Source organism: Sturnira hondurensis, unplaced genomic scaffold (assembly GCF_014824575.4).
Source record: "Sturnira hondurensis isolate 20B ecotype Veracruz unplaced genomic scaffold, ASM1482457v3 Scaffold0024152, whole genome shotgun sequence".
NCBI lineage: Eukaryota > Metazoa > Chordata > Mammalia > Chiroptera > Phyllostomidae > Sturnira > Sturnira hondurensis.
The window spans coordinates 2769062-2790450 of NW_028096783.1; the positions used below are offsets into that span (position 1 = coordinate 2769062).

The 21389-nt window shown below is 43.9% G+C and overlaps 1 protein-coding gene across 2 annotated transcripts in view; it reads left to right on the forward strand.

Moving 5' to 3' along the window:
• Nucleotides 1–21389, forward strand: part of OPCML (opioid binding protein/cell adhesion molecule like) — a 1111876-nt gene that overhangs the window by 878253 nt on the left and 212234 nt on the right. For both annotated transcript variants that reach the window (XM_037038227.1, XM_037038226.1), the window contains one exon: nt 2968–3200. In XM_037038227.1, the coding sequence (XP_036894122.1) occupies nt 2968–3200 (233 nt within the window). The remainder of the gene's footprint in view (nt 1–2967; nt 3201–21389) is intronic.

Sequence of the window (21389 nt, forward strand, 5' to 3'; positions counted from 1 at the left end):
TGCAAATGGGAAGCAACAGATCAACATTTCTCTCTCACATCAATGTTTCTCTCTCTCCCTTTCTCTCTCTTTAGAAATCAATAAACATATCCTTGGATGAGGATATTAAATAAAAAGAAAATAGATAATATTGAGTATCAGATTACTATAGTATTTAAATTTTATTGTGTGTGTGTGTGATGTTTTCATTTTAAAATGTGAATATTTTCCGGAGACAAAAAACATACTCTTTGTAACTATAACTTAAATTTGTTTAATTATGTCAACTTAAAACTGTGCAAGGGATTACATAATTGAGAAAACGGAAGCCAGCCACTTTGTTTGCACGTCGTCGCCTGTGTTGGAGTGGTTTTGGGGACTGGAGACAGAACTGTGCACTCTACCTCATCACCACTCACTTCCAGGCACGCGAATCCCTGGAACTGTACAACTGGAACTTCATTGCCAGGTGTTATTCAAACAGAAATTTAGTCTTTAGGAAAATGCAGCCGCCATCAGGATACGGGTGACCTTATCAATCACTTACGACTGAGAATGAATTAATGAGTTTATCATTTTTTCTTAAAAAAAGATTTTTGAAAGCTTAAAGTGGGGAAATTCCTTTGGGGCAATTCCTTATCATTTGTTAGGCTCCAGGACTGTGTGGACTCAGTGATGCAGCTCTGCCCCACTTGGGATATGGCTTTTATTCAGCCATTCCCCTCCACTTGCCCTTCATGTTCACTAATGAGGCCCAGGTCTAAGAGCCTCAAAATCGGGCCCTGGTCATCTAACTGGGGTAAGTCTAGTCCTACCCCAGGGGAACATAGGCTCTCCATAGGCTGTGTGGTTGGGCAGGAGAGTCTGTTCTGGACCTGGGAGTTAGATTTTGTCTTCTTCATAAGACAAATGGCAAATTTTCTATAGAAGGAAAATTTTTGAGGAAAGTGAAACTAGCTTCCCAGGATTTGGAAAAAACAAAAAAAAAGCATGACTTCAATTTTTCTTTATACCAATGACACCGTTGTTAAGGTGGGAAAGAGTCATTTAATGACACCTGAGTTTTTAGCACCTAATGATGAGTGCAGTTGGAGCCCCCAAAACCCATGTTACTGATGTTTCCTAGAAACAATTATACAATTAGTTCTCTGACCCCTGGTGTGCAGAGATATCTGTGGTCAAGTTAAAAGAAAAGCTTCATAGGAAAGTTTGAGTATGATTCTGCTTTAGGTAAAAACAAATGAACATAAACTTCACATATGCGCATATGTGTTTGTCAGGGGGCCATGTGGAAGGAGAAATAACAGGCTGTTCCTTGAATAATGACCTTGGGGAGCCAGGAGCTGGGTGGGGATGGAATGATTAGCTTGGCTTTTATGCATCTCTGTATTGTATTTGTTCACATGTTTAAACATGTTTATTTTACTTTTGTAGTTTGAAAAAGTGGCAAATAAAGAATTTAGAAGAGAAGAATCTCCTCCTATTACCATTCAAAAGCACCTAGTTATCAACCCCACCCCAACCTCATCCTCTCCCACCCACACACACTCCTTTGAGAGATAGGTGGAACTTACAGTAGAGATACTGGGAGCTGGTATTGTTTCCACTCCTCCTACCAACAGGAGAGAGCACTTAGCTGGACTTGATGCATTCCCTTTTTAGTGAAAGCTGTGACTGTGGTGCTCTAGGACCCTTCTGCTCCTCTGACCCTGCCAGGCTGGCTACTTTGCCACAGGGAAGCAGCATATCCAACATGCTCTCTCTCTCCCACTGCCAGTGTCTTCACAGGCTGGCCGTCTCTGGAGCCCTGTCTGAAGGATCTCAACTGTCAGTCAAATGGGATCCGTGAAGTAAGGAATGGCGGTGTTTTTCCCATCTCCTCACCTGGGGCACTGGATTCACACCACTTGTCCCCAAAAGGCACACCTCCTACCCTCTGCTCAGACATTTGAGGGAAGCAGCAGGGCTGCAGTTGCCCTTTTGTATTTACTCAGATATCCCAACTCAGCTTCCAACTACAGTGTTGATGACCGGGTGGACATGACTTAAACTCTTAAGTCATGCCCTTCCTCACGGACCCACATTTATAAAGGGCCCCTTTCTTCATTTTCTCTTTACAGGTTCTAAGCCCCTGAGGATCATAGGCAACTTTTGTTTCTGACCAACAGGCATATTTATTAAACCTGGTAGCCAGCAGGTGATGCACACCAAAAAGCAAATTCCACTTGCCTCCAGGTGTTGTTATTAGTAGGTGAGAGGAATGTTGATAACTTAGGTGACATCTGCCAGGTTGTTTTCTCTCGGAACACGGAGGGAGGAGCATGAGAAGGCAGAGAAACTGGCCATTTCTTCTTTCCTCTCCTGAAATTTTAAGAGGTGGCCACGGTTTCCTCCAAAACTGTTTGTATTCTAAGGTGAATTTTGCCCATCCATGTTATAAATTGTAGCTTGCCATCACTGGGCAGCATAGGAGTTCAGGGGGTTATCAGCACCCAGATGTCTGGAGGTAAACACGTTCAATTTTTGACTAACAAGTTAGCCATTTGCTTTGTGGATTATCTGGGACCTATTCATAATACTCATCCACTTTTTCTCCCCATGCCTGTGGGCTACTTCCCCCACAAGGTGCTAAATGTACTCAAGAAATATAACTTTTGTATAAGCCTAGGGGAGAAATAAGATGGAGAGCAAATATAGAGCAAAGATGTTCACAGGCTATGAATCAAATGCAAATGATTTTGTATCGTTGGTTGTTCAGGACGACTCAGGCCACTCTTAAGTTATGTTTAGGAATTTTCATCGATAATTAATTTTTCTTTCAGCACTAGGTTCTATTGTTTTATTTATCTTTTAAATACAATCACTATATTTATAATCTTTTAATACTCTCTTTCTCCCATTCTCTCCTCTCCTTTCTTCCTTTCTGATTACCTCAATATTCCCCTTTCTCCTTCCCTTCCCCCTTTCCCCCTCCACTGCACTCCACAGGTGTACCATAGATGATCGGGTCACCCGGGTAGCCTGGCTAAACCGCAGCACCATCCTCTACGCTGGGAGTGACAAGTGGTCCATAGACCCTCGTGTGATCATCCTGGTCAACACACCAACCCAGTATAGCATCATGATCCAAAACGTGGATGTGTACGACGAGGGCCCATATACCTGCTCTGTGCAGACGGACAACCACCCCAAAACTTCCCGGGTCCACCTCATTGTGCAAGGTGAGTTACAGCTAGATTTGCAGGCCAAGGTTCCTGTCAACCACAGAGGGGGAGCCCAATTTCAGTCTTTGCATCTGCTCTTGTATAAAGACACAAAAAGTCCTTTTCCTCTACAGAATCCAGAGGTTGAGTTTAAGTTCCAGATTCCTTCTCACCTGCTTGGTTCTTGACTGAGTACTCAATATTTTCAATGAGTTTCTCAATTTTATTTCTGATATTCCAGTTCTTACCAGTAGCTTATTTGATACATGTTGGTTGAGCTCTCTTCAGTTACTTACTACTCTGGGGTTAGGGCCAGATATATTTAAAAAATAGACACAATATCTACTTTCTATACATATAAACATAACTATAATAAGATATGATACTGTTCATGTAGAGATCTGTCTGTAAGTATCCCTTATAGGAAACAGTTAATACTATTGATGTGGAGTCATGTGCGTGGGGACTGCTTTTGCATATGTGACAGGCATGCCTGTCCCAGAAGAGGTTATGAACCTGTTTCTTCAGGTCCTTCCTGACATTGCTGACACCCCAGTGCCTCTCCCAGACTCACAGCGGAGCTGTGATCAAGACAGATTAGTCAAAATTGTATTTCCAAGTGTATGTGGAAATGAATCTATGTAATAAAAAAGGGGGAATTGAATCCTTGACATTCTCTCCTATTGTCCCTTTTTTAAAACTCTGAATTGGTATAACCCAGGCATAGTATTTGCTATTTTTTCAAATATCAAATTGCACTTTGTAGGAAGAAATGGAGCTGAAGAAATGTTAGAATCTCAGAGATCAACTATTAAATACTAGAAACACATTCAGGTAGCAGTTAGGAGAATTTGAGAACCATTTTAGAACAAGGTGGCAATACAAACGTATTTTGGACTGCTCCCAGCTAACTGCACAGCCCTCTCCATCACTGTGTAAAGCAGTTTCTGTCAGGTGTCGACTCATGGTAACAATGAAGGGTTAAGCCAGCTCCCGTTCTCCAACAGCAGATCCTTCTGTCCTTCCTCCACCAGGTGAGAGATGTGGGCGGGCCTCTCAGGGTCTCCTATACTAGTGTCTTGGGACCATGAACTGAGCTCTTGGAAGGAGTCACTATGCCTGATTTAATCTTTAGTAACTGCCTTTTATCAGATTCCATCTGTAGCAGATTCAACAGATTTATGAGCTTACGAAGTGTATATGGCATCCTTACTTAACTGATATGGACTCTCTTGATCCTGCGTTTCTAGAAAGTATGGTGTTGCTCGTTTTATTTGGTGTCATGGGGAGCTAGAATAAGGGTTCGTGTCTCTTCCTGCTTTAGTCACTCATGCAGTTCAGGAGGCAGCTCTTTGCCAGCACAGCCCCTGGGTCTCTGACTCTGAGCCATTTCTAATGGCATGTGCTGGGCCAGAGTGCTGGCTGTCTGTGCAGCACAGGCCCTTGTGCTGCCCTGTTGCTCCAAGCCATGCCTCATTCTGTTCCCAAGCCCTCCTCTCACTCCCTCGTGCTCTCAGACCCCACAGCAGCTGCCATATGACAGACGTCTGTACACTCTGCTGTTTCTATTCTCCACACATGTCCCACCCAAGGGTATGGTTTGGTCACGATCACTGCTTTGGTGCTGTAAGGCAGAGTGCCATCTGGAGGTAGAGACAACTGTCACTACCAATGCTCTTCCTCAGAGGGTGGGGAGGTGTCGGTGAGATCAGTCATTGGAGATGAGCTGCAATGCCTGTTCAACATGTCTGGGGTGCAGATGACAGTGGAGAGTGAGTTCTCTAGCCCCTGCCTGGCACCTGGCCTTGGGGGCAGAAGAGATAAAGTTCTCGGCATTGGCAGTCGATGCCTCCATGGTGTTCTCATGGCCTTGATAGCAAAGTTCTCTTCAAATTCAGGAAATGTGGTACTGGAATAAAAAAGAACTGTCAGGCAGCATACAGACTCAAATAGACAACCTGTCTATTTTCACAAAACAGACAGGTTGTGTAGGCATGTCACAGTCAATGCAGGCCATGAATGCCAGCAATGCAGAACTTTGGGGGCAGTGTCCTTACAAGGCACGAGCAGCTGTGCCTTGGGCTGGACACAGCAGCCAGCGGTGTCTCCCTGTGGGCCTCAAACATTGGGTCAGGAAGGGTCTGCAAACAGACGAGAGGTGGAGCAGCAGTCTTTGATTCCAGGGTTCAGGTCCCTCCCCAGCTCCACGTGCAGGCCAAGCCCCTCTTGTAGCTCTGGGAGTCGGAGATGGCCAGTGCAGTCGATTAAAACACTGGGAGGGTGGAGGCAGAGGAGAGGACCTTCTCTTGGAACGTTTAGCAGATGGATCTTTATGTTCACTTAGAGCCGAAAAGAAGGATCTCAGAGTGCTGCCTTCTCCTCTGTCTTGATTGACAATGAGGTGGCTTGCTCCTCCTTTTGAGGCCAGTTGGATTTTCCAGAGGGTGGAAGCAGAGACTCCAGTGCTCAATTAGAAGGATGTCCAAGAGTCCTCCTTCTTCCCAGCAGCTATCGGCTTTTGTCCAGTGTATAGATTAATTTTTCAGACTTAGTGTTAGTTCAGGTTAGATAAAGATAATGAAAGTTTCCTAATCCTCTTAAAGAAGATTTATCTGACTGAGTAGAAAGCTTCTGGAATACAATATGGCATGTATAAAACTGAGGCCTAATCTTGCCTTTAATTTCAAACTGCTGATGGGTATTGATTTTGCAATGAGAAAAACTGAAAAATTTCCGAGCTGCAACTTGTCTATTTAGGATTTAAAAAAAGGCATTTATTTATCATCGGTCCATTTGAGAATGTTAGAGTCTCATCAATGTTGGCAAGCAAGTGTCATTAGAGAAGGTGGCCCAATCCCATGGATCCCTGGCTTCATGGTTCCTTCTGCAACATGAGGAGCTGAAAGATGAGGTGAGGCTCTCATCTCAGAGCCTGTCCTTACTATTCTATGTGGTGGCCTTTGCTACATAGCTGATGGAATTAATTCCTAAGTCCTTCCTTCTGAGAGAAGCTGCATTCATTAAAATATTATCACTGATACACAAACTACATCTTGGCCACCGAGGGCATAATTTCAAGGCACCGTGTGAGCATGTGTGATAGTATGAGTGAGGCTGTACACCTGGGTATCCAGGGAATCCCAAGCCAGGGGAAAATGTTGCTGCAGAGTCAGATTAGTCAGGTGGGAAAAATCTACTGGGCAGCCCTGTAAAGGATGGGGCAAAGTGGAGAGAAGCTGGAGACACAAGGAATGTTACTCTCATCACCCAATAGTTGTGCTGAGAGTGCGCTGTGGGTCTACCTGTAGGAACCAAGAAGATTCCTCCAAAAACCATCATCCAAGAATAGTTGAGATAATTAATGTTAATGCCTTGAAAGGAGAAAAATTAAGAGCTTCTACCACCTAGTTTTTCAATGGGGAAATGTTGATGGCCTCGCTTGTAACTGTGGAGTTAGGCTCTTGTGCTGCTAGAAAAGGAAACCATTCGACTTGCTAAGCTTAGGGATAGCAAAGACACACACATCACACTAGTATTACAGAACTAGGGAACAGGTGCAACACAAGACCAGAGGGGCATGTTTGAGACCCAATTTGAATTTGCTAGCATGAGAGTGAGTTTTCCATGATGGACTATTCCTAGAACATCAGGAAGGAAAACTTACTTATATTTATCCCTAGTGCATAGCACACTGTCTGAGGCACTCAGGATATGTTCATAAAATGCCCAGAAGAACAGATTGATACAACAAATGAAATGGCGTAAGAAGGCAGTGATCATAGAGCTCTTGCAAGCACAGGGGAGCGAGGACTGTGCCAGACACGGTGCAGATGACTTGGAGTGGACAGTAAGTGGGAATAGTTAGCTCCCCGGAGGGATGAGGGTCTTCCCTGTGACAAGCTGAGAGACATGTTATCACAGGGGTAACACAAATCCCATGCACATATTTAGGACTTCATAGCACTGGTCACAAGCTGTCTCATTTGACCCTCACAACAATCCCTGGGAGGCTATAGGGCAATGACTGTTATCTCCATTTGCAAATTAGGTTACTGCAGCTTGTGGAGATTAAGAGACCAGTCAGTGTCTCCTGTGAGTAAGCAGCAGAACTGGGTCTTGAACCATGGCCATGTGACTCCAAGGTCAGTGTTCCTCCTGCACACTCCACCACCCCCACCACCCGGAAGGTCTGAAGTGACTTCACTCACCTAGATCCTTGGGAATTTTCCACTTGTCTTTTTTTTTTTTTTCTGTTACTGAGATTGTGCTGTACAAGAAGAAATTGAGGACAAAGCTCAAAGTAGAAAATTAGCTGTGGGGCTAGGATGCTAAACCACAATGAATAGTGCAGAGAGGATGAGAGAGAAAGCAGCAAAGAAAAGAATTAAATTACCAGTAGTTCATCCACTCAGGGACACACACTCTAAATGTTACCTCTTTACCCTATATGTAAGTACTAACAATATGGCCCATTTGAGAATCCAGTATCTAATTGTTATTCTAATTGTCGTGACCGTTTAGCATTCTGAAACTAGGGAATATCCCTGTGTTGCCTCAAGTTGTCAGTCATGGTCAGTATGCAGGAAAAGCTGGTGGATCTTTGCTACTTGGGTCTTGTTATTCACAATCTGTTCTCTTGACTTAGTTCACTAATCTATTTACTACCTGGTATTTTCTTCCATAGAATGAATTCCTAAACCCAATTTTAGGTAAAGAGCTAGAAATGATGAGTTATATTAATTTATCACACCTGAGACTCTACAGCAAGCTGGTTCAGTTTCTGTGTCACAAAAGACTTCAGTTTTGTGAGCCTGGAGTCAGGTCAGGTGAGACTGGTTGGGACCAATTTTTCATTTAGTAGTAGAGAAGTCAACTTTGCCACCTAACCTGGTCCTGAATTTTGCTGAGTGCCAGCCGGTCTCTTCTCTGGACCCGTCGTAAAGTGTAAACCTCCTCTCAAGAGACTCTCACACCAACTCTGCAAACTCTACATCATGTTCACATTTCATAAACAAGGAAAATGAGGCTTAGGAGGTTAGAAACTTGCCCAATGCTTCTAAATGCTTTAAATTTTCTTCACCAGACTTGTCTCCAGAAGAACACCATCCAAATGAAAACACTGAAAACTCTTTCCATGCATTCATTATCTTGATGTTTCTTCACAAAGCCTTGGGAAGCAGAACAGACAGTTACCTAATTCCAAGAAAAGATTTGAAGAAATTGGTCCAAGTTACAGTAGTTAGTAAGTGCCAAAGCACCTTTGAACGCCAGGTGTTTTCATTCTAGACACAGGATTTTGTTCACATACCAGACAGTGGTCTGGTTCTAACTGGAGCCAAGTAAAAAGACAGGTGACTGTTACTGTTTCAGAGAAAAGCATAACCGTTCTGAGGGACTATTGATAAGGGTGACGACTAAGCAGACAGTCGCTGGGGTGGCACGGGCCAGCTGAGGCTGGCCCAGAGCCACTGTGAGCAGGGCCCCACTGGAGGTCTCCAGCTGCCCAGACAGGTCACAGTTGTGCCAATTTTCAACTCTTCCTTTATAACTAGCCTCTTTTTCCCCACTTCTCCCAAATATTACAGCCATTTAAATAAGCGTGTATAATTGTGGGCCTAAAGAAAAGCAGACAGTCAACGGGAAATAAGTTTAATCCCCACAGCCTCTATTTTAAATCATCATCACACCTGCTCTTCACAGAGACAGGTGGCGAAGGGGAAATGACCGAGGCGGGGCATCCAGAGGCTCGTCCCTCAGCCTGAGCTCTGCCCTGGCCCAGGCCTGTGTCTTCACAATGTTTCCTTTCCAGCTTTTATCCTGGGGTGAGAATGAAGTTCAGTGTAACTGATTTCTTTGTGAAACCCATGTGCATATCTTATTCTTATATTTCTTATTATTAATTATTATTGTCTTGATTGTTACTGATTATTTTGCATTTGAAAATAAGGTTCTGAAAAGGGGCCTATAAGCTTTCCATTCTATGTATGTGGACAAAGAAGGAACATGGGCCAAAGGATCCCCAGGACAGAATAAGTATAAGAACCCCTCTGGGCACCCTTTCCTTGGCTTTGAAATGGAAGGGTTGGACTGAAGAGAGGAAGTCCTTTCTGGTTATTACATTCCACGATTTGTCAGTGCAATTTCTCTAGAGGATTTTGTATATCCAGGCATCTCTGTACTCCATGAGTTTTCCAACCTCACCCACTGAAGGGACAGCTGAATGTTTGCTCTTGTTCTTTCTTAATCGTATTTTCTTCAGAGCCTTTGGATCTGAGCTTCTTGCCAACACCCCTGTTAGTGGTGACTCTGAGCCTTGCACACCCATGCTGCCAGCGGCTCCCTTTTGGTGGGAAAGGGTGGGGAAGAAAGACACGCTCCCTTTCCCTGTTCCACCCCAACATGCGTAACCTCCACAAACATGGCAACTGCAAATTAGAACAGGACAGGAATGCAGTCATTTCCTTCAGGATTCCCTCTGCACCCAACAGAGGAAGGGGTCTCAAGTCGTTCTCCACAAGAAGGGCCTCCCACGCAGCCTCCCTCCTAGACCAGGTTCTCCCATGTCAGGGCTGGGGGGAAGGCATGCTCACGTTCCCCTGGCAGTGGTCCTATCCCTTTTATCTGAATTTGACACATTGTTTAGCCTGAATTCATGTTTGCATCCATCCGATCTCCTAGGTTACCACACCTTTTTTTCTTTTCTTTTTAAAAAGATTTTATTTATTTGTGAGACAGGGGAAGGGAGGGAGAAAAAGAGGGAGATAAACACTGATTGGTTGCCTGTTGTACATGCCCCAACCAAGGACCAACCCTGTATCCCAGGCATGTGCTCTGACCAGGAACTGAACTGGTGACCTTGTCCACTGCACAACATGCCCAATCAGCTGAGCCACACCAGCTGGGGCGACCATACTTTCTTTACATCATGTGTAGTTGGTGACAACACAGTCCAAACCACATTTTGAAAAATACACACATACACACAACTATTTATAACATTTCTCCTTCCACAAGTCTCTACTCCCATTGTTGTGAGGAGAATATGGGGCTCTCCTCTGCTCTGTTTGGAAACTAAGATCATAACACACTCACATACACTCACACAGCTACATGTGGGTGCACACAGTTTTCACGGTTGTTGTTTTTGTGGTCTATGAGATTTTATCCTACCTCCATTAAATATGTAGGTTCAATTCCTCCTGGAACATTTCTAATCTTTTAATATAGAAACTGGAAGAGTTGAGATTTTCCAAGGTGAGTGAGACCAAAGCATAATTTGACATTAGATGAACACATTGTCAGGACTGCACTGGTTCGGCACTGACTGCGAGTCCCACCTGAGGCTCCTGGCTTTGAAAGTTTGTAAGCTTGTTTTGAAGCAAAGGGACAGGTACTTTTCCACATGATCCAAGATGGTGCTGCTTGTCCCGGCATCTGGTTTGGTGACACACACAGTAGCCAGAAAGAAAAGGGACACAGCCTGCAGCTGTCATCCTTCTTATTTGCAACAGACTTAAATAAATGCAACAATCATGAAGTCTGTTCCCAGAATCATCACTGATGTGGAGATGAAGGAGAAAATGAAATGCCTGTAATGTTCTATTCAATATGTTTTTTCAATAATTTTATTTATTTATTTTTACAGAGAAGGGAATGGAGGGAGAAAGAGAGGGAGAGAAACATCAACATAAGAGAGAAACATCCATCAGTTGCCTCTCACACAAACCCAGCTGGGGACCTGGCCTGCAACCCAGGCATGTGCCCTGAATGGGCATCAAAACATTGAATTTGTGCCTTGCAGGACAAAGCTCAACCCACTGAGCAACACCGGTCAGGGCTGTTCTACTTAACGTGTATAATAATCTCAGCTTATTTTCTAAGAGTCCAGTCTGCCAATAGCTAAAAAAAAAATTTAAAAAACAAAGACAACTTTCCCATTGTTTTGAGCAGGGCACGCAATCTTTAGAAGGGTAAATTAGTAAATGCTCACAAATTTTCCTGACAGATAAATGTTCATTATGACCCTCATTTAGTCAGGATCCCACGTAAGAGTTTGAGCTTTACCACCCACAAGAATAGTTAGTCCCAGCTCAGTATCAGAGTGACCTGTGAGTCTGGGGTGGCGATGTTTTCCTTCCTGTAGCATGTGTACACATAGTCAGAGCACCTGACTCACATCCTCAAACCTGACTGTGAGCCTCTATTAACAAGTTTTACCTCAGACACAGAGTCTTGGCAACAGTATCTGTCCTTTGTACTTATTTCTGTTCTGGCTTCTCATCAAGGTATCAAAAAGCCTTTGACTCACTGAGAATTCTCTTTTATAGGTAGAGAAATTGGAGACCAATAGAAGTGAAGTAAAATAATTGCAAGAAAACCAGTCTAGAATGTTTTTTTTTAATCCTCACCCAAAGACATTTTTTTTTTCATTGCAGAGGGCAAGGGAGGGGAGGAGAGAGAGAGAGAAAAAAATATCCATGTGAGAGAGAAGCATCGATCAGTTGACTTCTTGTACATGCCCCAGCTGGAGGATGACCCTGTAACCTGGATATGTGTCCTGAGTGGGAATTGAACCACCCACCTTTTAGTTTGCAGCACTAGGCTCTAACCAACTGAACCACACCAGCCAGGGCAAGAATATGTTTTTTAATATTTCAGAACCATGGCTATCATGTACTGAGTACTTAATATGGCAGTTCCTTTATAGAAACAATACAATTCTATGTTCCCATTAACCCCAGAAGGTGGGACATATTTTCCTCATTGTTCAGTAAGAAAATTAAGCTCAGATAGACTAAAGAAATTGCCTTAGGTCACCAGCTGGTAAGTAGAGAGATTTGATTTGGACCCTACTCAGTTTACACTTTCAGCCTGCCCTTCACCTCTTCTTGAAACTTCCTCTTGATTCCACCCCTTTTAATAAGCAGACTAGACGAACACGCCAGTTCATTTACAACACACATGCTTCCTTTGCCATGTTATCTCTCAGAATGATTTCATTCTAACATCTCTGCAATCTGGATCTGTCCTCTGTATGCCTGTTTTTCTTCCTTTACTTTGTTTATCTTAGTAATTATTACTTCCTTCTTGGAGTTAATGTCAGGTATGTGTCATTGACTCCTAAATCCTAACTTCCTCCTTAATTCAAGGCTTTTATTTCTAATATTTTCTTGAACTTTTCCACTTGGGTATCCCATAGATATCTTCACATGTCCCACACTAAACTTGTCTTTTCACTCCAAAACCTGCCCTTCCTCCTTTAATTCACATTCCTATTTATGGACATACCATCCGTGGATAAAACTGTGGCTTGAGCCTTGACGTTTCTTTCTCTTCACTTTCTCCATCCAAGCAGATGTCTTGTTCAATAAGTCCACTCTCTTCCTTTCTGTTCCCACAACCACTGCTGACAAAATGTGGAGTCTCAGTCCCCAGTGCCTTTTCATAGTCTCGCTCTAATTGCTGCCCAAGCCTCAGTCTCTGCCTCCCTCGGATCCATTTAACACTGATGACTGAATGTTCTTGATGCACACAGCTGATCTGTCACTTCCCTTATTCATAATTTTAATGACTCCTTATTGATGATAAAATAAATTCAACACGTCTTACAGCATGTTTTCAAGTTCTAAACAAGTCGGAGCCCAACATACTTTTCCACTTTACCCTCTCACTGTTCCACTTTTACATCGCACACACGATTTAGCCAAACACGCCCTGTAAGGCCCCCACCCCAGGGTCCTGCATTCTTTTCCATTTCCCACCTGACCATCCATTGTGAACACTCTTTTCCCTGGATACCCAAGTTCCACAGATCCCTCAGAGCAGTGGCCCTCCCCAGACAGCCCTGTCCCACTGCCCTTTCCGTGTTGATAAAGTGTGCTATGTCTTCCCTGTCCAACACCGTGGCCTTTCGCCATCGGTGATGATTGAGAACTTGGGATGTATCTAACCTGACTACAGAACTGAATTTTAGTACTGTTTAATTCTAACTAATTTAATTAAAAATAGCCACACAGGCTAGTGGCTGTCATATTGGACAGCACAGTTTAAGAATTCTTAAATCCCCAAAGCTAAAGTCTTTCTTTGGTACTTCAATGTACTATTACCTGCACTTCCTTACAATACTTACAACTTTTCATTTCATATTTCAGCTATTGGTAGATCACACTCTATTTCTTCCCTAGGTTATAATTTTTTTGGAGACAAGAAACAGAGGGCAGAGCTTATGGATTGCAATCTGAATTAGCATGACCATAGGGGTAACTATTTAATAAACTTATATTAAAACTTACAAATTGATAAAAATAATAGCAACATGTCCTAAAGTGGTTGTTATGAGAGACCACACCACAAAAGGCAGCATCCACCTTGTATTTATGATGTTTGTCACCACATGACTAGGATAGATGGCTGTATACTGTAGGCACAAGGACATTTCTATTGAATAAGGAAGTTCTTAGAAAATCTTAATTTTTTTCATAATTATAGCTTCTAAGGGAAAGATGTGACACAGCTACTTTTCTTTAATGGTGTTGGAAATCGTTCCCAAGGGAGGTGTCCCAGAGGGCAGCCATGGCAGGCAGCACTGGAAGTTTACCACCCAGCCTCTTGCGGTTGGTCAACACAATGGGACAGATGAGTGTTCTGATTGGCCAGCAAGAAGACATTAATGACCAGTTAGCAACTGTGTTCAGGTCAATTAATTTATATTTGTATTTTGCAAACTAAAAGTTGCCCTGTTAGATTATTGATTCTTTGTCCCAGTATTCAATTTGTTTTTAATCGCACCATTTCTGGGCCAAGCCCTCCCTCCTGGCAAGCTGGCTATAAATCTGCCACCATCTCAACAATCAACAATAAATGTGTCTCTTCATGTCATTATTAATATGTCTCTTGGATTGGTTCATTACCGCAGTTAACAGTTTATAAGAGCCGGATGGCACACTGCCAGGAGGACTCCTTTTCCCGAGGGCTATTTTGTCATGAGAGGATTGATGTCCTCAGGCCTGTGTGTGTCTGAGGAAAGGGGCCTGGGATTTAATTTCATATATCTGGAATACAAGCTACCTAATCCTCTTTTTATCATAAACAGCTTTAGAGGAAGATATTGTTGGAGTGGAGATTTTGCCCTCTCTTTCAATTCTTCTTTCTTCACACTTATTTTATTTTCTTAATTCCTTCTTAATTTCTGTTCCAATGGATCCCTCTTCCATCAAAAAACAGCCTAACAGCTACCTGGATAATCTAAAATCCCCAAATAAGTGAGCTATATGCATCCACAGGGAGTTCAAGTTTTATTATTGGATTATCGTTAGTTGAGAGCAGAAGGGTGTTTTCTTTGCCTGATGTGTAAATATTAACAGAACTGCAGAAATACTGCACTCAGAATGCCACCTTCCTTGAGGTCAGTACTAAAACAAAAAAAGTTCTATCTTAGAATATATATAATTATTGAGTATAGTGTTGTTATTGGTTCTTTTAGTTTTTTGAATTTTTCGTGGGGGAAGCAAAGATTTTAAGTGAATTTCTGGGTTAAAAATGAGATCTTCTGTGCCCCGGAAATGCCAATGGGGGCATCCACATGGACTAATTATGTTTCTAACCCCCTGCAGTGGCCCGCGTCTGATAGCAGCCCAAATGTGTGCCACTTGCAAGGCACAGGTTGCTACAGGACCAGATGTTTGGTTTCCCTCAGACAGAGTTAAGTTCATTTTCATTCAGGATATAGATCGTACACTTAATTTACTATTAAGAGAACTTACACACATGGCTTCTCTCCTTGGCCAAGCTCTTCAGTGCTGGTCAAACTGAGCTTTTTGAAAGAGAGGGTGTGGGGCTCTGCATGACACCTGCTGTGGGGGCAACTTTTCCCACAAGTTCCCCCGTGTGCCATGAATGAAAGTAAACACTACCAAGACATGGTCTGCTTGGGGAGGAGAGGTGGCCAGTTTCTCTGAGAAAAAAAAGGCCTTGAGCTCCTTCCTCCAGGGACTTTTATTGGGTTGTAATACACAGGAATACAGGAGGGCAAGGATCAAACAGTAGATAACATTTCAAAGAAATCTGAGGGCTTAATCTGAGTCAGAGTCTGTCAGGAAGGGGGTTGCAGAAACTTTAGGGTTTCCTGCTCAGACCCTTAACATATGAATGAAAGCACTCTTATCAAAACAGATTTCACAGGATTTTTAAAGGAATTCTTTCTTATGCCAAATTTCTTCCTTCCACTCTAGCAAGGCAAGAAGCTGCACCCCCTCCCCATCAAGTTTTCAGGCTTAAGTGAATTACAGCCAGGAAGTGCTTCTCCTAGAGGACATGCGGACTCGAGCTATGTCACATAGCTGGGGGGCAAGGGTCTCACTCTTGTTGCAGCCCCCCAAGTCCTTCTGTGATGGTCTCCCAAGTGATTGAGTCTGGCTTAGGTTGCCCCTCCCTGTGAGAAGACTTATCTGTCATTGACTTCTGATCATGCTTTGGGGGCAGGGAGGAAACTGAGGCAGCATTTGCTACCAGAGACAAGCTTCGTCTCCTGTGGTTCAAATTCTGAAGGTCGCTTGTTTATCCTTAGCCACAGTGGGTAGTTACAAATCCTGAAACCAAGCAGAGTGGTCCACAGCAACCTGCCATTTCTTTTAATAGGAGTTGAAGTGGCTCAGGGAGGTGGTGGGCATGGGAGTGGGCACAAGAGGGCCAGGGAGATTTAGAAATAAAAAGGTGGTTAGGGAAAGAGATGAAAGAGCAGAAAGAGGGCCACAGAGATGAATGGAGGATTAGAATGAAGACAGAGGATGAGAATGAGAACAAAAGAAGCAGAAAAAGGTGGGGAGTGGTCAAAAGAAAGAGGAGACTGCAGGAGCCCAGCCAAGGGCTCAATGGACTGAGGATACCTCCCCAGTGGACTGAAGGAGACTATGGGCTGAGCTCAGAATCACTCCAGAGCAACCCACAGTGTACCCTGGTGCCCAGGACACCCTACAGTTCTCTCCAAAATGGCCCCCTCTACACTTGCTTTCCTGCTACTTTGCTATAGCTCCTTCAGCGTGTTCTCTACAAGAGGCAAGAAGAGAATGACTGATGCTGTCGTGTAAGTGGGACAGGAGGCTCAGGCACAGCCCCTGGATCCCTCTTACCTGAATCTCCCCACTCTCCCCATAGCAGCAACAAGAACTCATCCCATCTCTGGCAATGAATGGTTGACCTTGTTTTCCAAGTTCTGGGATATCAAGGTCAATCCTATAGAAAAGGTAGTATTAATGATGATCAAGCATACACAGAAAAGAAACACACTTACGGGGCTGCTTCTAGGTAAGAAGCAGGCAAAATTTAACTCCTGGTTGTGCTGCTTGCTTTGTGACCTTAAATGAGTTACTTACCCCAGCTAAGGGTTAGTGTCTTCATCTGTAACTTGTGGGTGATAAAGCTGGCTGCACCTTCTTATCAAGACTGTTGCACATTAAGTGGACAGCACATTATTCTTTACTAGGTCCTGTGCAAAGAGAGATATTACCATTATTTGTTTTAGGCTCCTTGTTTCATTTCTAAAAATACCTCTGAGGCTGTACGACAGGTACTATTCGAGGGTGATTCAGTAACACTCCAGTCCCCCCTTTGCAGGAAGGGGTATGTTTCAAGACCCTTAGTGGATGCCTGAAACTGAGGATAGCACTGAAGCCTGTATGCATTTTCTTTTTCCTATTTGTACACACCTTTTCACTTAAAGGAAGCATTTTATGGCTTTCTTTCGGCATCTCTGAATTGCTAGCACCACTACTACTGCACTATGGGGCCACGGTTAAGTGAACAAGGTGGCTTGAATCCAAGAGCAGCTACACCAGGACAGTCCATCTGATACCCCAGGGGGTAACTAAGTGACTAGCAGGCAGGGAGCATGCACAGCCTGGATGTTCTGGGTATTCAAAGGCTGGTTATGTCCCAGATGGGATGGAGCGGGACAGCACAAGATTTCATCATGCTACTCAGAATTGTGTGCAGTTTAGACCTTACGAATTGTTTAATTCTGGAATTTTCTGTTTAGTATTTTCAGGCCATGTTGTCCTCATGCAGCTGAAACCTCAAAAAAGTGAAACCACAGGTAAGGGGGGACAGATGCAGTTAGAACTATCCACCTGCCCATTCAAACGTTGCTCTACCACACAGGCATGGAGCCACCGGTTCTCTGGTCTCATTGACTATAGTGGACTTTGTGGACAGTGATGGAAGAATCGTGCCATCTTCTGAGCATATAACAATATGTGTGTGATGTCCCCTATCCTTGAGCTGTATCTCATTCTTGTTCTATTTTTTAAAAAATTCCCCTGCCTTGGCTCATGTGGCTCAGTGGATTGAGTGTCAGCCTGTGAACTAAAGAGTTGCTGGTTCGATTCCCAGTCAGGGCACATGCCTGGGTTGTGGGCCAGGTCTCTACTTGGGTGCACAGGAGAAGCAGTCATACATTCATGTTTCTCTCCTTCTCTTTCTCCCTCCCTTCCCCTCTCTCTAAAAATAAATAAACACATCTTTATAAACATTTATTTTCCAATTATTTTGGACATTGTTTAAATAACTTAATAGTCTCGTATCCAAGAAGTACCTCTGAAAAATATACATACACACACACACACACACACACACACACACATATATATATATAAATTATTCTTACTGAAGAAAACAAAGAGATGAAGTAGATAACTTTAAGGCAATAGAAGAATAGCCACTAAATCATCCTCGAAGCTTTGGTTGAAGGTTTTGTTTTTCTTGAGAGTCTTCTATCCTTGCATAAATATGACTTCTGTAAAGAGATGCAAAACTTAGAGACCTACCTGAGACCACACCTTCAAGAGGACACCACTACATTACCGAATATTATAGCTTAATTTGTAATAAGTTCTCTTTATTGTGATAGCATCCAAGATAAGATAAAATAGAATAAAAGTCTATGCTCCAGTTTCAAAAGAGAAAATGTCTGTGGCTGCAGCATTCAGTCCCCCAGGGCCCACTTTAAACACCTGCCGATGTGAGTGTTAAGTGACAAGCCCTGAGCCTGGCCATGGTTAATTCAATGCACCAACAACTAATAACAGAATCTGAGGACGCAAAGTAGCCACTTGAGGAGCAAAGCTTCCCAGTCCTTGGTTCCACAGCAGCAGGGTGGAAAGTGAGGGGACAGGAAAATCAAAGTTCCTTTAAAAAAAAATTATCACACATAGAGGCAAAACGTCTCCACAGCAGGAAAGAAAGTGGAAAACACACCAAATCAATCACCTTAAAATAAGGCTTAAAATCTACTGCCTAAGATGTAGGTGGGGAGGGAAGAGTGGGCCCAGCAGCTTGAAAATCTTTTATTAAACTGCATCCTGACTGCGGTGGCACACACAGGAAAATGCAATTAAGGTCAGACCATCAGGAAGATGCCCCAAAGTTTCTCTGAGAGAAACCAGGGGGGAGCAATCAGCAGGCAACTTGCAAAGGAAACTCACTTTGAGTAAATGCCAGGCAGGGGGTGAAAGTACCTCAGATGAGGGGGCACACTGAAGTGAGACCTCCTGGCTTCACACTGCCCCTCAAGATGAAGGTGTGGAGCTGTGCACAGGAGGAAGGGAGAGGTGAGAATGCAGTGCCCTGCAGGCGTGGACAGGGCCTCCCATTAATCAGGAGCTTTGTATTCTATCTTCCTTTCACCTCCAGTCCCCTCAGCTCCTATTTTGTGTCTCATCTCGCGTGCCCCTAAGGAATGTACATGATCATGAGGTGGTGTCATTTCAAATAAAAAGTCACTTGAGTGTCAGTACAGTGTCACTACAGGGTCTCAGTGGCCCTTCCAGCCCCTCAGACTCTGTCCAGGTACAGGTTGTACCCGCTCACCAGGAGCTGGCAGCCGTGGAGCCCTGGGGAGGGCATACCGGCAGCTCCGTGGGAGGGACGGAACTACTCTGAATTCACCCATTAGTAATAAAGAGCTTGACTTCTCATTAGAAGCTCCAGAGACAAGGTGTGTGTCTGGGGCAGTTGGTAGCCTTCACTAGGTGGTTCAGTGTGCCTGGCTGACCACGGAAACCACAGGAAGGTGTGACCACCTCCCTCTTACTCCCTCTCAGGGTTCCCCCTTGGGGCCCCATTGTATCTGCCTATTCAGGGGCTTCCCCTTATCAATACTGGAGGTGTTACATGAGCTCGGGCTTTCTGAGTAGCCCACTCCTGGGTCTAGCTCTGTCACATGATGCTGTCACCAGTGGGTGACACATCTGATTCCCGCACTATGAAGATGGGATCAGAGTTTTCACCTCACTAAAAAACCAACACCTTTACCTCTGGTGGATGGCACAAGACCTAACATAGACTAGGTGCTCAAAAATGCTTATTGAATGTGTCTGGCATGTAATGAACAATCAATAACTATTTAATGATAAGGTGGATGGAAATATTTGCTTCAGGGGAATGGAAACAAATTGATTTTGGCATGTGTCCATGCAGAACTAAATTGTGAATTACATGGTATACAGGTATAGCTATCATGTGAGTCTGGTGGTAACTACCTGTCCCTCCTTCCTCGATAAGCTGTAAATGGATTCTTAAGTCAAGAATGGTTATGACAGTATTCATCTCTGCTCCATTCTGGCCTATCTCTAATCTTATGCTGATTCTGGGTCTCCTAAATCTTTCTTCCACTGTCCATAGCCCAAGCTCCCTACCAACACACCCCAATCCCCATCACTCTGCTCCTTTCCTATTGGCAGAGATGGTGTGCTCATTGCTCTGGGTTTTCATTGTGGCCCCCATGCCCAGACTCCAGGACAATTGGGAGGTCACCTGTTATTCGTACCCTGCTCTACTCCTTTCTATTGCCCTTTGCTACCACAGCCCCCGTAGGATTCCAACGGGGCAGCTCTGCCAGTGCGAGCAGACTGGTGTGAGGGTTCTTGCAGGAACAGCATCAGCTACAAAGTGCCTGTGGTGACTGTAGCAAGAGGGCTTTATAGACTTCTAGACATTAGGAAGGGGAACTGATTTCTAGGTATAATACAATTTGGAACCTATGCCGATTTTCCTCAGCAACTATTACGTTGCAGTGATTTTCTGTCTCCAACCAAGTAAATGTTCCCCAGGTTGCCACTACCTGGAATAAAGCAATCCCCATGCTAGCCAAGCAGGGTTGGTGGTTCGGTCGTTTATTGCCTACATACAGGAGGGCTGTGCTTACATCTCCTTCCCCCACTTTACTTCCTTCTAAAGTTGTCCCTGTTCTTTTACCTCTTCCATTGATTTCTTCATTTCCTGCCTGTTCCTTAATCCTTTCTCTCTAGGCAGGCAGGGCTCCTGGACCCTTTGCAGCAGGGAAAGCAGTCTCTGGAAGGGGCTGAGGGCCCAGCCAACTTTGGCAGGCAGGATTTTGCATACATTTACATTTAGTTGGCCTGCAAACATAATGATCAGTTCTCTCTTAGCAGTGAAAGTTTTCCATTGAAATTCAGGACCTTTAGGTTCCAATAGAATACAACTAAGTAGGAGGGGCTAATATTCATGAAATAGTCACTGCTATTTCATGGAAGAATGCAGGGGTGGGCTTTATGGTAATGAGTGATGGACCTGAGTGTCCCTGGGAGAGCTCCAAGTATGGAAGTTGTCTGGCTGGGCTCCTACTTCACCTGCAGCCACATCTGCCAGGATGTCACCTTGCCCTTAGTTAGGTAAAGAGCTAGGAGGCGGCTTCTCTGTTTTGATAGCATGCCCTCCACAAGCCACCTGAGGGGTTTCTCAGGAAGCCTGTTTCCTCAATGCCTCAGCTTCTCTCTGTGAGTAAATTCAGCACATCTGTGCTGAAATAAGTTTTCAGGCCACCAGCCTGCCTTTTTTTCATTTGCTAATCACTTTTAGGGTCCCTGATTCATTTTATTTATTCGGAGCCTAGTTACATCCTTAGGCAGGGCCATGTTGCAGGCATCCTTTAAAAAGCAAGGGCTTAGTGCTCCATTTGTAGAAAATAATCACTTGGTGGTAAGAACAGAGTGTGGTGAGTCAGAGGATCTAGAGAACTCCTCCAGCATCCATCCTTTGTGCTGTTTTAGAGACAGGCATTAACTTCCCTGGTTCTGTTTCCTGCTACGTAAAACAAAGGAGCTGAGGTACATGATCTCCGAAGTTCATTTCTGCTCTCAAATTCTAGGCTTTTATGCCTGGGATTATGCATTTTGTAATACATTTTTATACCTT